At 36.7% G+C, this 15,687-nt stretch overlaps 1 protein-coding gene across 14 annotated transcripts in view; it reads left to right on the plus strand.

Annotated features, from left to right (window-relative positions):
• MTTP (microsomal triglyceride transfer protein) overlaps positions 1-15,687 on the plus strand; it is a 68,447-nt gene that overhangs the window by 478 nt on the left and 52,282 nt on the right. For 3 of the 14 annotated variants that reach the window (XM_081596530.1, XM_081596519.1, XM_081596481.1), the window contains exons 2-4: positions 1,257-1,355; positions 1,610-1,664; positions 2,203-2,328. Coding sequence is in view for 1 of the 14 variants with exons in the window: in XM_081596463.1 (XP_081452589.1) it covers positions 10,464-10,524 (61 nt within the window). In the remaining 13 variants the exon portion in view is untranslated. Of the gene's footprint in view, positions 1-1,227; positions 1,356-1,609; positions 1,665-2,202; positions 2,329-10,354; positions 10,525-15,687 lie in introns of those variants that run through there. The other 11 variants (XM_081596571.1, XM_081596562.1, XM_081596489.1 and 8 more) reach the window with 6 other exon arrangements.

Below are 15,687 nucleotides of genomic sequence, written 5' to 3' on the forward strand. Positions count from 1 at the left end.
AAATTATTTGTATTTATAATAGAGGAGGTTTTCAGTATCACATAATTTTACACAACTCAAGTGGGAAATTAGATTTTAAAAGTGAATCAAGCTCCCAATAAGATGTAATTAAATCTAGAATGTTGACGCCTTTTCTTCCTTAGAACCATAGGTCTTACTCTCCATTCATTCCTTGAGCTATTTTTCGTATACTGTTTTGTAAGACATCGGGTGACGTTTCATTTTTTATAATGCCTGACTTTACTATGTAACCTTTTTGCTATATATAGATCAAGTCACCTGAGGGAGAGCTGTAACATAATCCGGTTGATGGTCATTTTCTATTTAGTTTTTAATTTGGTCCTACTTCTAATAAGTGATTATTGCAGAATTCGAAGATAAGAATGATTTTGAATCAGTGAATAGAAGACTGCGCTCTCAGTATGGAAGGAATTCTGGAGTGATTTATACTTGATATTTGAAAACATTCTAACATGTTTAAAGGTTTCTGTGACTAGGAAATTAAATTCCAGATTTGACTTTTCTGAAAGAATTGAAATTTCTGTAAATTTAGTTACAAAACTGAAGTCACTCTTGCTTTAAACCGTCGAATTTTACTTGAAAAACTGTCACTGCAACATGGTTGTAGGCCACTCTCTGTTTCCTCATTATGTCAAGTCCAAAAGATCTTTTAACTAAGAATTGGCAAGAAAGTCTGGATCCACTTCTGATCTGTTAGTAGGGCATCTTTTTTCAGCTACCTCCATATCAGGCCAAAGAGTAGCTGAGGGAGGATTAGTAATTGGATATTTAGCCCTTCACATGTAGGTCATTAAGCTCAGGCTGGCATAGTGATGCGCCAAAACTTTCAACAGCTGTTCAGTTGCCCCTCAGGGATCTGTTTTATGAATAATTATATATTTTTCAGTGCTAATACCTAATACCCTTATTAAAACAAAAATTTTAAGTTACTTTAAAAACTCTCATATGTTTTCTTTTGACGTAGCCATTTAACTTTATAGTCATAGGGTGTGAAATTTAAAATGATTCTAGTATCATCCAAAGCAAGCACTAGCAAAAAATGGACAATTTAACCAAAGATATAGAAAGCATATAGAAAATACAGGAAGGCAAAAACCATGATATGAAACAGTATTGTTTTCATTAATTTGTAAAACTCATGTATTTATTTATTTGACATACTTACTGGGTCCCATTTTTTTTTGTCTTAATATTGTTGATACAAAGATAACTAAATCGTGATCTTTGTTCTTGAGGAATCCTTAGTCTAGTGGGACAGCTGATGTTAAATATCATACAACATAATGTACTTGAGATGCCTATACATGGAAAGGAGCAACTAAATGTTCCTGGAGGTGAGTGACATAGTTTCAGAAATTGAATAATTTGTTCTACCTTGGAAAGTAAATAGAAGTTCTCCAGATATCAAGAAGGAAAAAGTATTTTAAATATTGGAAACAGTGAAAGCAAAGGCATGGCATAGTTTGGGACATGACTGATAAGCTGTGGGTAGGATGAGAAAAGAGAAGGAAAGACTGACCCTAAGGGTTTTTCTAATTTGGACAACTGTATTAGCCACTCAGTCATGTCTGACTCTTTGTGACCCCAGGGACTGCAGCCTGCCAGGATCCTCTGCCCTTGGGATTTTCCAGGAAAGAATATCGGTGGGTTGCCATTTCCTTTTCCAGGGGGTTTTCCCATGCAGGGATTGAACCTGGGTCTCCTGCACTGCAGGCAGATTCTTTACCATCTGAGTTCTAATTTGGACAACTGTAGGAATGTAATTCTGTTAACTGAATCATTTGGCAAATAGTAGAAGAAAATTTAGGTTTTGAAAAGATTAGTTTGGTTTTGAATATGTGGGTTCTGGGGAGTCTGCAGAACATCTAAGTAGAAACAGAGATCTAGAAGTTATCAGCACATATTTGGTATTTTAAGCCAACATCAGAGGTTGAAATCAGAGATGCTAGACCATAGGTTACAAACCTATAATGTCTATTATGACTAGAAGGTAAATGGCACAAGCTGTCTAGAAGAAAAGTGCCACAAACCTGAGAGCATATTCTCTGTTTAATCAAGGAACAAGTTCCAAGTAGTGAGCCTAATGCCATCAGAGCTCAATTTTTTAAGAGCAGCCAGAGGTCTGGTTTTCTATGTGAAATCTCATTTTTAAGTGCTGGCAACTATTTTGTTTGTTTTTAGGTACTAAGCAAAGCATGTCTTGGACCACATTTAGACAGCAGCCAGTTTGTTAAATTGGACTGTAGATCACGGGTCACCAACTCTCAGGGCCATGGACCAGTTAGGAACCAGGCTGCACAGCAGGAGGTGAGTGGTGTTAGCAAGCAAAGCTCATGTACGGCGCCCAGTGGCTCACATTACCACCTGAACCAGTTCCCCCTCAGCCCCCTCCCACCACCGCCATCCATGGAAAACTGGTCTTCCATGAAACTGGTCTTTGGCACCAAATAGGTTGGAGACTGCTGCTATAGATTGTAGAGAAGAGGGGTACAGATAAAATCAGAATGTTAGGACACAAATATGGTAATAAATAAAGTGATGAGCTCCTCCAAGATGCTTGGCCTGAAAACATAGGGCAGTCATCACAAATAATTTTAAGCCTAGTTCTGATGTTTTATAAGTATGAAAGTACTCTTCAGCAAGTTGGGGAGGTATGGGAATCGAGTTACACTTGTAGGTATATTAATTTGAGGCTAAGCAAAAAAAAGCCTAATTTATTTTAAATGACATGAAATGTATCTAAAAGGCAGAATCAACCTATCATCTATAATCATTTCAACTTGCATTTGGACTGCCTTCAAAAATATAGAAAAAGCTTGTAAAAATGTTTTTAAAAATACCTTATCCCCCACCAGCCTGAGTAATATGTGAATATTGAAGACTCTAGGAAGATGACTGTGGAGACAGTGTAGTCTGAATCTCCTCAGAAAACAGATAGAGCATCTAGGATAGCAAAACGACAGTAATTCCAAGAACAAATCATGGCTACAACAAGAAAGAATCCTTTTAAACTTCAAAATGTGAACAGATGGGAGCAAACCTCCAACTTAATTTCAGAATCTGCGTAAGAGGAAATAGTGGGAAGACAACAGAGCAGCTAAACGCCGTGAGAACCTCTGACTGCCAACAGGTATTTGCTGAAAAGCAAGGGAGATCAATATGAAATTAGCAGCAAAACTGACAGACTCTTTATTTCAGAGTGAATACAGATGGGTGAGGAGGAAGGTCTGAAGGTGCTCAAGGGGTGTGGGGTCTATGAATTCTCAAAACTTAATAAGCCTGAGCTCCCTTCTTGGAAAAGAGCCCAACACTAAGGGGAAACTTCTGGGAGTAGAATTCCAAATTAGATTAGAGACAATGCTGCTGCTAAGCTGCTAAGTCACTTCAGTCGTGTCCAACTCTGTGTGACCTCATAGACAGCAGCCCACCAGGCTCCCCTGTCCCTGGGATTTTCCAGGCAAGAACACTGGAGTGGGTTGCCATTTCCTTCTCCAATGCATGAAAGTGAAAAGTGAAAGTGAAGTCGCTCAGTACTGTCCGACTCTTCATGACCGCATGGACTGCAGCCTACCAGGCTCCTCCGTCCATGGTATTTTCCAGGCAAGAGTACTGGAGTGGGGTGCCATTGCCTTCTCCGTTAGAGACAACAGAAGCAGAGGAAAAAAGTCCAGATGAAAGTGGGAGAAGAGAAGACAGAGCTAAGAAATGACCAGGATATAAAAGCGTCATTTTATGAAAACATCAGAAAAGGAAGCTCTGGAAGCTAGAAAATCTATTCTACAAACGTCTGTCTCTTAAAAGTATAGAATAGCTTATTTAAACTAAAAACGTACCGTGAAAAGAATTATAGTTGAATTCTATGTAAAGCTGTTATAATAAAAATATGAAACAGCAAAAAAGATGAAAACTGTAACCCAGTATTTCAAAACAAGGGAAATTTTTTAAATGATAGAAGATAGAACAACATAAACCAGAAAAACTCAGAAATAATGTGATTGGAGAAAAGATTTGAAGAGGAGTAACAACTCAGAAAATATGAAATATGAAAAGTACATAACATACTGAAAGTGCGAACAAATATAATAAGAAAAGGAAATAGAAGTAAAACTGTTCTCAGGTGACCTGATTGTCTATGAAAAACATCCCCCCAAAACAAAAACTACTCATGGAATTAATAATTGATTATAGCAAGGTCACAGATGATGAGGTTAATTTGGGAAAGTTCCTGTCTACCAGCGATGAACAATTGGAACTTAAAATTCAAGAAAACATTAGCACCAAAACAAAGGTATGCATCTAACAAAATATACAGGATCTATATGAGTGAAACTACAAAACTCTGATGAAAGAAAGATCTAAATAAATATAAGATTCTGAGTACATGGATTAAAAGACAATATTGTAGGGACAAGCTCAGGTCTTGCTTTCCCATGCCATTTTTCAATAAAAGGGACCAGAGCTCCTTGGAGAGAGGGCTGATTCTAGGATTGGGGTAAAAACATACAACATGAGCTTGGAGCATTTTGTAGGACCAGAAATGAAATGCTTGAACACGCACACACATACAAAGATGAGATATGTCAAAGGAACATAGGAGCCAACTGAATGAGCTCCCGATGGCTAAAGCTGGAACAATTTTAGAAATAAATTTAAAAGCCATATTGGATTATAACCCCAAATATAAAATAGTTGTGCTTATGCTGTTATAAATCATAAATAAATAGGGAAGAAGAGATAAATCTCTCATGCAGAGAAACTCCAAATAATTTATATAGATGCTCCATCCTCAAAGAGGAGGAATATAACTCCTTAATCTTTAGATATGAGCTGCCCATAGCACTTGTTCCAGAGAGTACAGTATGGAAGAGAAGGTTTTAAAAAAGGTAACTTTACAGTGGAGAAGTCTGACAACATTTGTCAGCCAGATGATGAAAGTCAACATCAACAGTGATAAATCATACCTTTGATATAGTGTGATGAAAATGGCACCTCTGTGGTTTTCCTCTAAACCTACAAGCCCACTCGTCATAAGAAAAAATATTCCATGAAACTAATAAAGGAGCATTTTATAAAACACCTGGCCTGATCCTGCAAAACACGTCAAAGCTGTCAATGCCATCAAAAATGGGGGAAATTATTATATGTGGAATCAAAAAAAGAAACGGGGCAAAGGAACTTACCTATAAAATAGAATTAGGGTTACAGATAGAGAAAACAAACATATGGTTACTAGGGGGTGAGGGGGACAGGGAAAAACTGGAGGATTGGGATTGACGTGCACACTATTATATATAAAATAAAGAACTAACAAGGACCAGCTGTGTAGCACCGGGAACTCAACTCAGTACTCTGTAATGGTCTATTTGGGAAGAGAATCTGAAAAAGACTGGATACATGTGTAACAGACTCACTTTGCTATGCACTGGAAACTAACACAACATTGTAAATGCTATAGTCCAATAAGTTTTTTTTTTTTTTAAACTGAAGAAAATTAGAGAAACTCATAGCTAAGAAGTACCTAAAGGTACATGACAACTAATTTTAATGTAACCTGGATAGATTCTTGGAATAGAAAAAAGCATTAGATTAAAACTAAGGAAATCTAAATAGAGTATGGACTTTAGTTACTATGTCAATTAATAATAAATACACCAGGCAATGGCACCCCACTCCAGTACTCTTGCCTGGAAAATCCCATGGACGGAGGAGCCTGGTAGGCTTCAGTCCATGGGGTTGCTAAGAGTCGGACACGACTGAGCAACTTCATTTTCACTTTTCCCTTTCATGCACTGGAGAAGGAAATGGCAACCCACTCCAGTATTCTTGCCTGGAGAATCCCAGGGACAGCGGAGCCTGGTGGGCTGCCGTCTATGGGGTCGCACAGAGTCGGACACGACTGAAGCAACTTAGCGGCAGCGGCGACACCACATTAGTGTAAGATATTAATAATGACAACTGGGTACAGTGTATATGGGAAATCTCTGAAATGTCTTAGTAAATAAAATGATTCTGATCAAAATTTAAGCTTTGTTTTCTTTACAATAGTTCATTGAAAGAAAGCCATCAGTTTTCTTCCTAAATGCTAGAAATTCGGTTTTGTGCCACCAAAAATAAAGTTAGACTCCTCTTAGGGTGAGTATTATTGACCCACAAGGAGTTTTTGGTTGTTGTCAAATACGTGTGTGTGGAGGTGTGGGACGTAGAGGTAAAGTTTGGTTAATAACTCCATTATGCGAAAATGATTATCCTTTTTGGCGAGTCTTAGATTCCATATATTTCAAACCTGTCTCATTTATTCTTTTTAAGGAAAAGCATTTTCCTTAGTGCATTTTTCTTTTCTCAAGGAGAATTCTTAAACAATACCTTTAAAAATAGTGTATGTATTCTTATATAATTTTTGCTTAGTATAAAAGAGAACATCACTTTATGAGAATATAGTCCCTAAATTAGGACTGGAATTGACATATAAACATTACTATATATAAAATAGTTAGCTAATAAGGACCTACTGTATAAAACAGAATTCTACTCAATAATCTATAATGGTCTATATGGGAGAAAGGTCTAAAAAAGAGTAGATATGTGTATATGTGTAACTGATTCACTTTGATGTACACCTGAAATTACAATGTTGTAAATCAACACTACTCCAATAAAAATTTATAAACAGACAAATTGAGAAAGTGTTAACTGACAAAAGGCAAAGACAAAAACTACAGTCCTCTCTCAGTATCTGTGTGGGATTGGTTCCAGGATCCCCACAGTCAGCAAACTCTGTAGATGTTCAAGTCCCTTACAGTTGTCCCTCCTGGGTATGCCCTGGTTCCTCATGTGCTGATGCAAATGGTGGACTGTATTCCTTACCTACCAAGAATATTTTTTGCAGGATTCCTTGAGAATGTTAATTCCCTCATTGAATTGAAAATACTAGTAGAATGTGTTATGACTACTGTGGAGAAGGCAATGGCACCCCACTCCAGTACTCTTGCCTGGGAAACCCCATGGATGGAGGAGCCTGGTAGGCTGCAGTCCATGGGGTCGGGAAGAGTCGGACACGGCTGAGCAACTTCACTTTCACTTTTCCCTTTCATGCACTGGAGAAGGAAATGGCAACCCACTCCAGTATTCTTGCCTGTAGAATCCCAGGGACGGAGGAGCTTGGTGGGCTGCCATCTATGGGGTTGCACAGAGTCGGACATGACTGACGCGACTTAACAGTAGCAGCAGCAGCAGCAGGGATAACTTGAAGAGTCCCTCTAAAAAGTTTTTTTCGTTAGTGTCTTGCTTCTTTCTAGGACAGAGTAAAGTGTTCTGACGTCATAATGCCTTTATTCCCTCCATAGATAGCTATCATACATTCTGACTTAACTATATCTAGAAGGGTAATACATTTCCTTCCAGCCTTTAGTGGGGTGAAGTTCATTCATCTTCTAATCTAGGAAGTGAGTTAATTCCTAGCAACCTCTGATACTTAACAGAAACACAACTGTACTTTGGAATTAGTTAGCCGTCTTTATTTCATAGTCTCTTATTATCACTGCCAAATAGAATAGCAGATATTCCACAGTGCCATGTACTTACAAATGGATTTCATTGCAATAGCATTGTTTAAAAATCTATTACTTGATTGTGACCTGACTAGCACAGATCTGTTTTTTCCCTGGAACAATCTGTTCAATCTGGAACATCTAACCACAGCAATTAAGCTACCTGTTAGCCTTCACACAAAAGTGTGATGGACTTATTAAAAGACAGTCCGAATTGATAATTCTATGTCATACCTAAAAAATCCATTTTTTCCACTTCCTATCTCTAATATTGTTGAAGTAAAGGAGAATATTGGATCTAGGTTTCAATGTTTGTTTTTCTATGATCCTTAAATCATTTTACTAAATTGATCTGAATGTCATTTTGCTAACATGTGAAATAATGGTTGTTAGGCTAAACTACAAAATGTTCAGTGCCTAGCATAGTGTATTAACCTAGTAATTGTACCATATATGGCAAGCTCTTATTTTTGTATCATGCTGTGCTTCTGTATTGCTTCATATGCTGTGTTTACACATCATAAGATTTGGAGGTATCTCCCACATTATTGTAAAATGTCACTTTGCTTGGTCAACAAAGTAACCAAGGAGAATGCCTCTCCTTTGGTACACAGAATTCACTGGATATGAAAAGGCTTTGGCATTCTTATTTCATCTCTGAAACTATCTTAAGAAGTCTTTCAAATATCTTTGTAAAAAGTTAAGGATGTTGGTTTTTATTACCAATAGAAGTAGCCTTATTTGAACATCCTATACTTAAATGACTACTTAATACAATGACTCATAGGTGCTTTCTAGTGGAAAGCAAATGCTCAAATGAAACAGATTTTGTTAGGCAATAGTGATATGCTTTTTATTGGTTAGACTCTGGTAAACACCTGACAACGAATAGTAGTTTAACAGAATAGACACGTATCATGCACCACATAGTCGAACCACAAGCATGTAGCTGTAAACCTCAAATGAAAACAAAAGGCAGTTCTCATAAAATTTAAAATAGTCTTTAATCTAAACAAAAAAGTTTGTAAAGTTTAAGTGACTATAGTGGCTTCATATCACTATGTATGCAATGCAGAAATTGTGGGACTACATTGAAATCTATTCAAATGTAAAGCAATAAAGCACTTTCACATTATCTTGTATTTATAATACCTACCTTGTTTTTAATTCATAAAAACTTAACTTCTTCAACAGTTATTTTTCTAAGAGGACAACTTACTATTTTCTATTTACCCCAGGACAACTTATTATTTATAACTTTAAAGTGAAAGTAATAACCAAATATTTTATTTTTGTATAGGTACTTTAGCCATGATTTATATATAAAACTTGATAGCAAATGAAGTTCTAATCTCAATAGATGATAAAGACAAACAATTTTCACATTTCAGTTCTTTATAAAAATATACATATTTCAAAAGGAAGTATGCTTAACTTTGAGATTTTATATTTTATATTTCATCTTGTGGCCCTGTCTATCAAGCTGACTATCTTTTACCTGTGTTGTCGAGAAGATTCAAGCTTAAGGTTAGGATTCTAGAAAAGGGTTTGGAGAGAGATCAGGTTAGATTTAAGAACCCGTTATGCTTAAACATGGCCATACTGCTGCTGTTTAGTTGCTGAGTCATGTCTGATTCTGTGACCCCATAGACTGTAGCCCATCAGGCTCCTCTGTCCATGAAATTTCCCAGGCAAGAATACTGGAATGGGTTGCCATTTCCTTCTCCAGGGGATCTTTCTGACCCAGGGATTGAACCCAGGTCTCTGGCTTGGCCAAGAGGTGATTTCTTTACCATTGAGCCTGCAGGGAAGCCCCAAACATGGCCATAAGTATTTTCGATTTTATTTGAAAAATCCCTTTACCAACACATTATTCCTTCCTTTGCCAAAGCATCCCCACATGGTTTGCAAATCACCTCATTTTAGTAGGTTTTATTCATAGCAAGTTTTTCTTGCAGAAGTTTACAATGGCAGAGCTGGTTTAGTTAGTGTAGTCTTAGCCATTCTAGGGTATTCACTTTAATTCTAGAGAAGTGTCCTAATTAATTTTCTGTTGCAAAAGTGGTAAGGACTGGAATCCCCTTTCTGAATTTCTGCCTAGAACTGGGATTCAGAAAGCACAGGGAAATCCAGCCAGCCAGTCTGAGGATCCAGACAATTGTTTATTGTCATAGCTATAGCTAGAAGTCTACTATGATAAACTCAGTTGTCTGCTAGTGTGTTAATGGTAGGCAATGCTGATTCACACATAAGAAGAATCATCTAGTTTTCGGAAATGAATGTTGTATCTATTCTAACATTATTTTGAAGTGATTGGTGGTGGTACAAGTTAAAATTTTAAAATTCAAATTCTAAAATTCAGAGTGATTTTTTAATAATAGCATACACATGGTATAAAAAATTTCAGATGACCATACAAGAGAATAAAATTCCATTAAGTTTACCTGAGTTCGCAAATCGTCACCACCCTCCCACATCAAATGGTAAATGTGAAGACAGGCATTTAATGTTATAGGCATGTTGATGATCATGTGCTGAGCAGAGAAGTATCATCCCCAGTTTTCCTTGATTGCCCCTCTGTACTTCTGAATTTACAGGATGGTAACTTGTTTAGTTTAGTGCTCAAAAGTGAAAATTTTCTTAATTTTTCTTATTGAGTAAAAAAGTAAAAGAGTGAGAGACTGAAAACTATAGCCCACCTAAGTTTAATCATTAATAGTGAGCCCTTCTGTGAACTTAGGTCCTGATTTTGGAGTTTGGAATCTGACCTTTCTCCCAAAGATAAACACTGTTGCAGGTTCTGAGAAGGGTCACTCCCTTGCTGCCATTGAACGAGTCCACTTCTCAGTGACTTCTAGCTGGGAACTGGATGCATTAGAGGGTAGATTAATCAATATGATTCTTCTCGCTGTGCTTTTTCTCTGCTTCATTTCCTCATATTCAGCTTCTGTTAAAGGTAAGTTTGTGTTGCCTTCTGCTAAACTTTAATTTTAATCGTTGAGGGGGAAAAGTGAGTGTATGTGTACTGAAAGAATTCTTAACTAAGTGATCTTCAAACCCATGTAACTTTAGAATGCTGGTGAAGGCATGACTGGGTTGGAATGAAAACTAAATTCGAATTCCTACATACATTAAGAAAACAGAGGTTCCTTTTAGTTTCAGTCCTTCAGACTAGCATGCTTCTTGCTTCATTCTCTCATTCATGGTTTATTTTTAAAAGTGAGAAAAAAGATGCCAGCTATTGTTACTCGCTGCTGTTGGTCACTCAATGAATGCAGCTCCTTCATTTGAATTGTAAAAGTAGATTTAAAAAAAAACAGTTCTTAAATTTCCTTCTAGTTGCCTAGCAATGTGACATCAAAAAGAATTAGACTCAATGAAAAAGGCATTTAACTTACCAAAGGATTATGAATGAAATGGTAAAGCCTGTATTTAATTCTATCACCATTCAAAAAAGATAAGATTATCATAGTTGGTACATTATAGAAAATAAAACTACATGACATAGATTTAAGAGATAACATTTATCTTTGTAAAATTAGTGTTGCTCATTATAGTTTCTATTTTAAGATAATATCGATTTAAAAACATATGAATTGATAACTTTCAGAGCAAACAATGATTTCAAAAAGCTGTATGAAATATATTAATATGTAATCTTGTTTTAAATCAGCTAATTTATGCATGCCTTGAATTTCTAAATATTGCACCTGTAAAATGATCGCTTTTTAGAATCTCTTAAGAGGACTCGCCGTCAAAGTCAGTTGACCTATTATAAAACCACATGATAGTGTCCAATTTTAATAACTGTGTACTCTAAGCAATTGATATAAAACAATTCACTTGTAAGCTTCTAAAATCCTCTTGGGATAACTGTGGCTTTTTTTTAATAAGGTAAAGTTTGTCTCAAAATTTTTTGCATGGAAAATTTCCACATGAAGAAAAGAGACAATTTTTGCCATTGGAACAATAAATGGGGAGGGGTACTAAATTATTTCACCTAAGCAAATTACACTTCAGATTCTTGAACTAAAGATTATATATATATTTATATGCATATATATATATATTAACATTTTCTAAAATGTTTGGTAAAGATACAGCCCTTACTTGGATGAAAGAAAATTTTAATGAGAAAAAATAAAGGTTTGTGGATTATATCTGACAGAGAATTGTGAAAGAGCTTGCATTTCATCTGTCAAATACTGCTAAATATTCATAATATGACCGATTCACACCCCATGAGATCAAACCTAATACCATGATTATTTTGAGAAAAATAATTGAGATATTGTGGGCTTCTATTTTTTCCTTTTCCTACATAGAATATTGGATAACTTGATGTTTTCAAATCATGCATTTGTAAAGATTTAAATACTCATATATACACACACAGAAATGACATACAGGGAAATATGACTGAGAACATAATAGATAGCTAGAGTTTGTTGTAAGTTCAGTGACAAGTCCAGGATTTTAGACACTGAAGCTTATACAATTTAGGGTCCATTTTTGAGGGAAGAAAAAAATCTGCATTTTCACAAAAAATATCTTACTTTTGCAAATATTACTGAAAAAAGATATGACATGTATGCATAACACTAGGGTCCCCTTCTAAGATCTTGGAAAAGGCCTGGGCAAGTAGGGGCTTCAAAGCTTAAATGTTATTAGTGTTGTGATATAAGCTGCTTGTGCCAAATATCATGAATAAAAAATATAGGACTTGGCAACTTTCTCTTACCTAGGTGGGGTAACTTATATTATGGTGCTTTGTTTACTCAGTTGTGTCTGATTCTTTGCAACCCCATAGACTGTAGCCCACCAGGCACCTCTGTCCATGGGATTTCCCAGGCAAGGAAACTGCAGTGGGGTACCATTACCTTTTCCAGGGGATCTTCCCGACCTAGGAATTGAACTCTAGTCTCTTGTGTCTCCTGCACTGGCAGGTGGATTTTTTACCACTAGCACCACCTGGGAACCCATGTATTACAGTATCATGGTTTAATCATAGATTCCTTGTCCTTTGAAATGACTGACATTTAATAAGCGAACTAGTTGTGAAGAGTTTACTTTAAAATCAGGCCATTATAAATTTGGGATGTTATGCATCAGTTCAAAACTTATCTCAAAGTTAATTAGCAATGCCATTATTTAGCAAATCTCCAGATCTTGGTGGATGTTGAGAGCAGATTGGACTGTAAAGAGAATGGAGAAGGAGTTAGTATAGAGAAGAGAGATGCTGGCTCAATGTTTGGGAGACTCATGTTTCCTCTACTTTTTCTAAATCATATTTTGTAATGGTGGGTCTATTCTCAGTGCCTTCTTTGGGTTTTCTTCATAATGCTTTTCCTTTCAATAATCCACCCATACGTGTACTTTCTATTTAATCTTGTTACCTCTAAACCTCTTGTTTCACTGGTGTGAACTGTTCCTTCACACCAGTCTTTCTTTCATTTTCTGGCTTGACTATACTTTTCAGTCCATTCACAACAAACATCTTCCATTTTTTCCCTCCCTTATCCTTCATCCTACTCTTTTCCTTCCAGCCTTCTGGGTTTCTGTTGGATTCCTAAGTCCCCTTATCTTTCATCCTTATCATCACTGCACCTCTCTTCAAGCCTCACCTTTACTAGCTTATTTCTATTTTGTCTTTTTGCTTAAGTAAATTAACTATTATATTGATCTGAGTTTAATAAAAGAATATTTTAAAATATTTTTTAAAAAGTTCAAAATTAAAAGCTTTTTTTCTTTTGTGGTAGTAAAAAAAAAATCCCTCAAAGGAACACATTGAAAAGGTACAAACTCCTTTGGGGGCAAAAATTGATTTGCTCATTTAATCTACCATCAATTCCTGTTGCCCTTCTGCATACTCTACAGAGCAACACCCGAAGACAGAAATTTAGTCAAGATATATAAATGGAACATGCCCCCACTTGTCAGTATTGCAAGTGGATCTCTGAGTAACATAAACAGAGAAATACTTATCAAAGAGGAAGGGACAGCAGGGACAACACTTCGGCACCATCCACTTATTTAAAGGATGTATCTTTAAATCCTTTTTAGGATGTATCTCCTATTGAAAGAGGTGGGAAAAGTTGTAGAACAAAGCCCTTCTTTCCTCTACTTTATCACTTCCAAGTCATCATCGGGAACTGAAATATATTGTCCCTTTTCACGTTCTTTTGACCAGTCAAGTAAAACCAAACAAACAAACAAAAAACCCCAACATGACAGTTTGGAAGGCTTTGGCATTAAAGAGAAACTTTTCCTAGTTATTTTAATCAGAAGCCACCTTCAGGTTGTCCACAAAACTTGAATTTTAGTATATTCCGACATCAAATTCTGCATTGTATCTGCTACATTGAATTAAATGTGGAGTCAGCTTTTCTCTACTGTCCTATACTGCTTACTTATCAGAATTGCTGTGAGGGTTAGATAAGGCAAAAAGTATTTCCTTTTTGCCCTTTGTGGAATTTGATAGGTGTCATAAAAAACAAGGCCTCTTTAACCAAAATATCTTCCTGGTCAGAAAGCCGGTGTTTGAACCTGCAGCAGTATCCCCAATTTGGGGAGGCTGGAGGAACCCACAGACTTTGTCTCCTTCAAGGTTTATCCTGCCTTTGTCTGCCTTCCTTATCTCATACCTGAGGTTCTGCCTGACTTGGTGTTTGGACACAGCCTATTTTCATGTACACATTTGGGTACCCACTCCATTACTTCCTTCTTCTGGCTTTTCTTGATTCCTGTTAAAATCCTCATCCCCTTTCATTGAAGTTTTGTCAGATCATGTAACTTCACCACCCAAAACTCTTCAGCAGTTTTTCATCTCACTCATCGAATTCTAAGTCTATGCAGATACCTTCCCCCCTCACCCACCATCTCCCAGCCACTCATGGGTGCCTATTTGACCTCATCTTTCTCAGCTTTGTATTTCACCCAATCCCAGAGTCTTTGGCCTCTCTGTTGTTCCTCCATTACTCCTCTGGGAACTCTCCTCAGGGTCTTTGAACTTGTTCTCCCTTCTGTGGAGGGATGGAGGAGAGTGTGGTGGTGGGGAATGGGAGGAAGGAGGGGTAGGGAGTGTCCTCTCCACAGATACCCAAGTGACTAGCCTAAAATCCTTGCCTAGAATATTGCCTTCTCATAAAGATTTTTCCCTCAGCATCCCCATTTCCTTTCCTATTTCATTTTTCTTCATTAGAACTTCTAATATTCTTTATAATTTACTTATGTACTCCTTGCTTTTTTATTGCCCATCCCCCCTCATTTAAATGTAAATGCCACAAAGGTAGATATGTTGTCTGCTTGTTAACTGGTATAGCCCCAGAACCTAGAAAAGTGCTGACTACCCAGTAGTTGCTCAGTACATCCTTGTAGAATGAATGAATGAATTCCTAGCTCACTCCCCAGGAATGGAAGAGGTCAACCTAAAGGTTTATATGTGTATAGTGTAGGTAAGAACATGGTCTCTGGATCCAGAGAGGGTGTTAGAGGCTTCACCACTAATTTCCTGAGTGATCTTAGGTAAATTGTATAATCTCTGTGTCTCTTGATTTCCTCATCTATAAAATCAAGCTAATAATAGTACCTACCCCATTAGATTTTTGTGAGGATTAAATAAGTTAATACATATGAAACACTTAGAACAGATAGTAAGGAAGTTTTCTTAATTTTTGACCTTTCACGTAATTTTACTTCCTTTCTCAGCAGCCTCACTTCTCTCCTAGTCATCTCAGCCTCCTTTTCTGTCCCTCCCCCATATGCATATTTCCTGTGGGGGAAAAAAGACATGGTTGCCTGTTATAGTTAACTAGGCAATTCTGCCCTGTTAGCCCTGAGGAAAAATGCATACTGAAATCTTTTTTTACTCTCTCCTGAGAGCTATGAATAGAAGATATATCAAAAGACTTTGTATGACTATAAACTTCAGTTCATCTTTGGGAAAGACTTGATGCTACTCTTTTATGTATTCTTTGGGTTAAGATATACTGACTGAAAAGTGTATGAACTCCATATATCATTTTTTTTTTTGGTTATGATGCTGACTTGCATACTATTTGACATTAAGCATTAAATTGTCCCTTCCAAATTAAAACCTGTGCTGGATTTTATATAGGAA

This window comes from Giraffa tippelskirchi, chromosome 1 (genome assembly GCF_054371585.1).
Source record: "Giraffa tippelskirchi isolate mGirTip1 chromosome 1, T2T-mGirTip1v1.2.pri, whole genome shotgun sequence".
Taxonomy (NCBI): domain Eukaryota; kingdom Metazoa; phylum Chordata; class Mammalia; order Artiodactyla; family Giraffidae; genus Giraffa; species Giraffa tippelskirchi.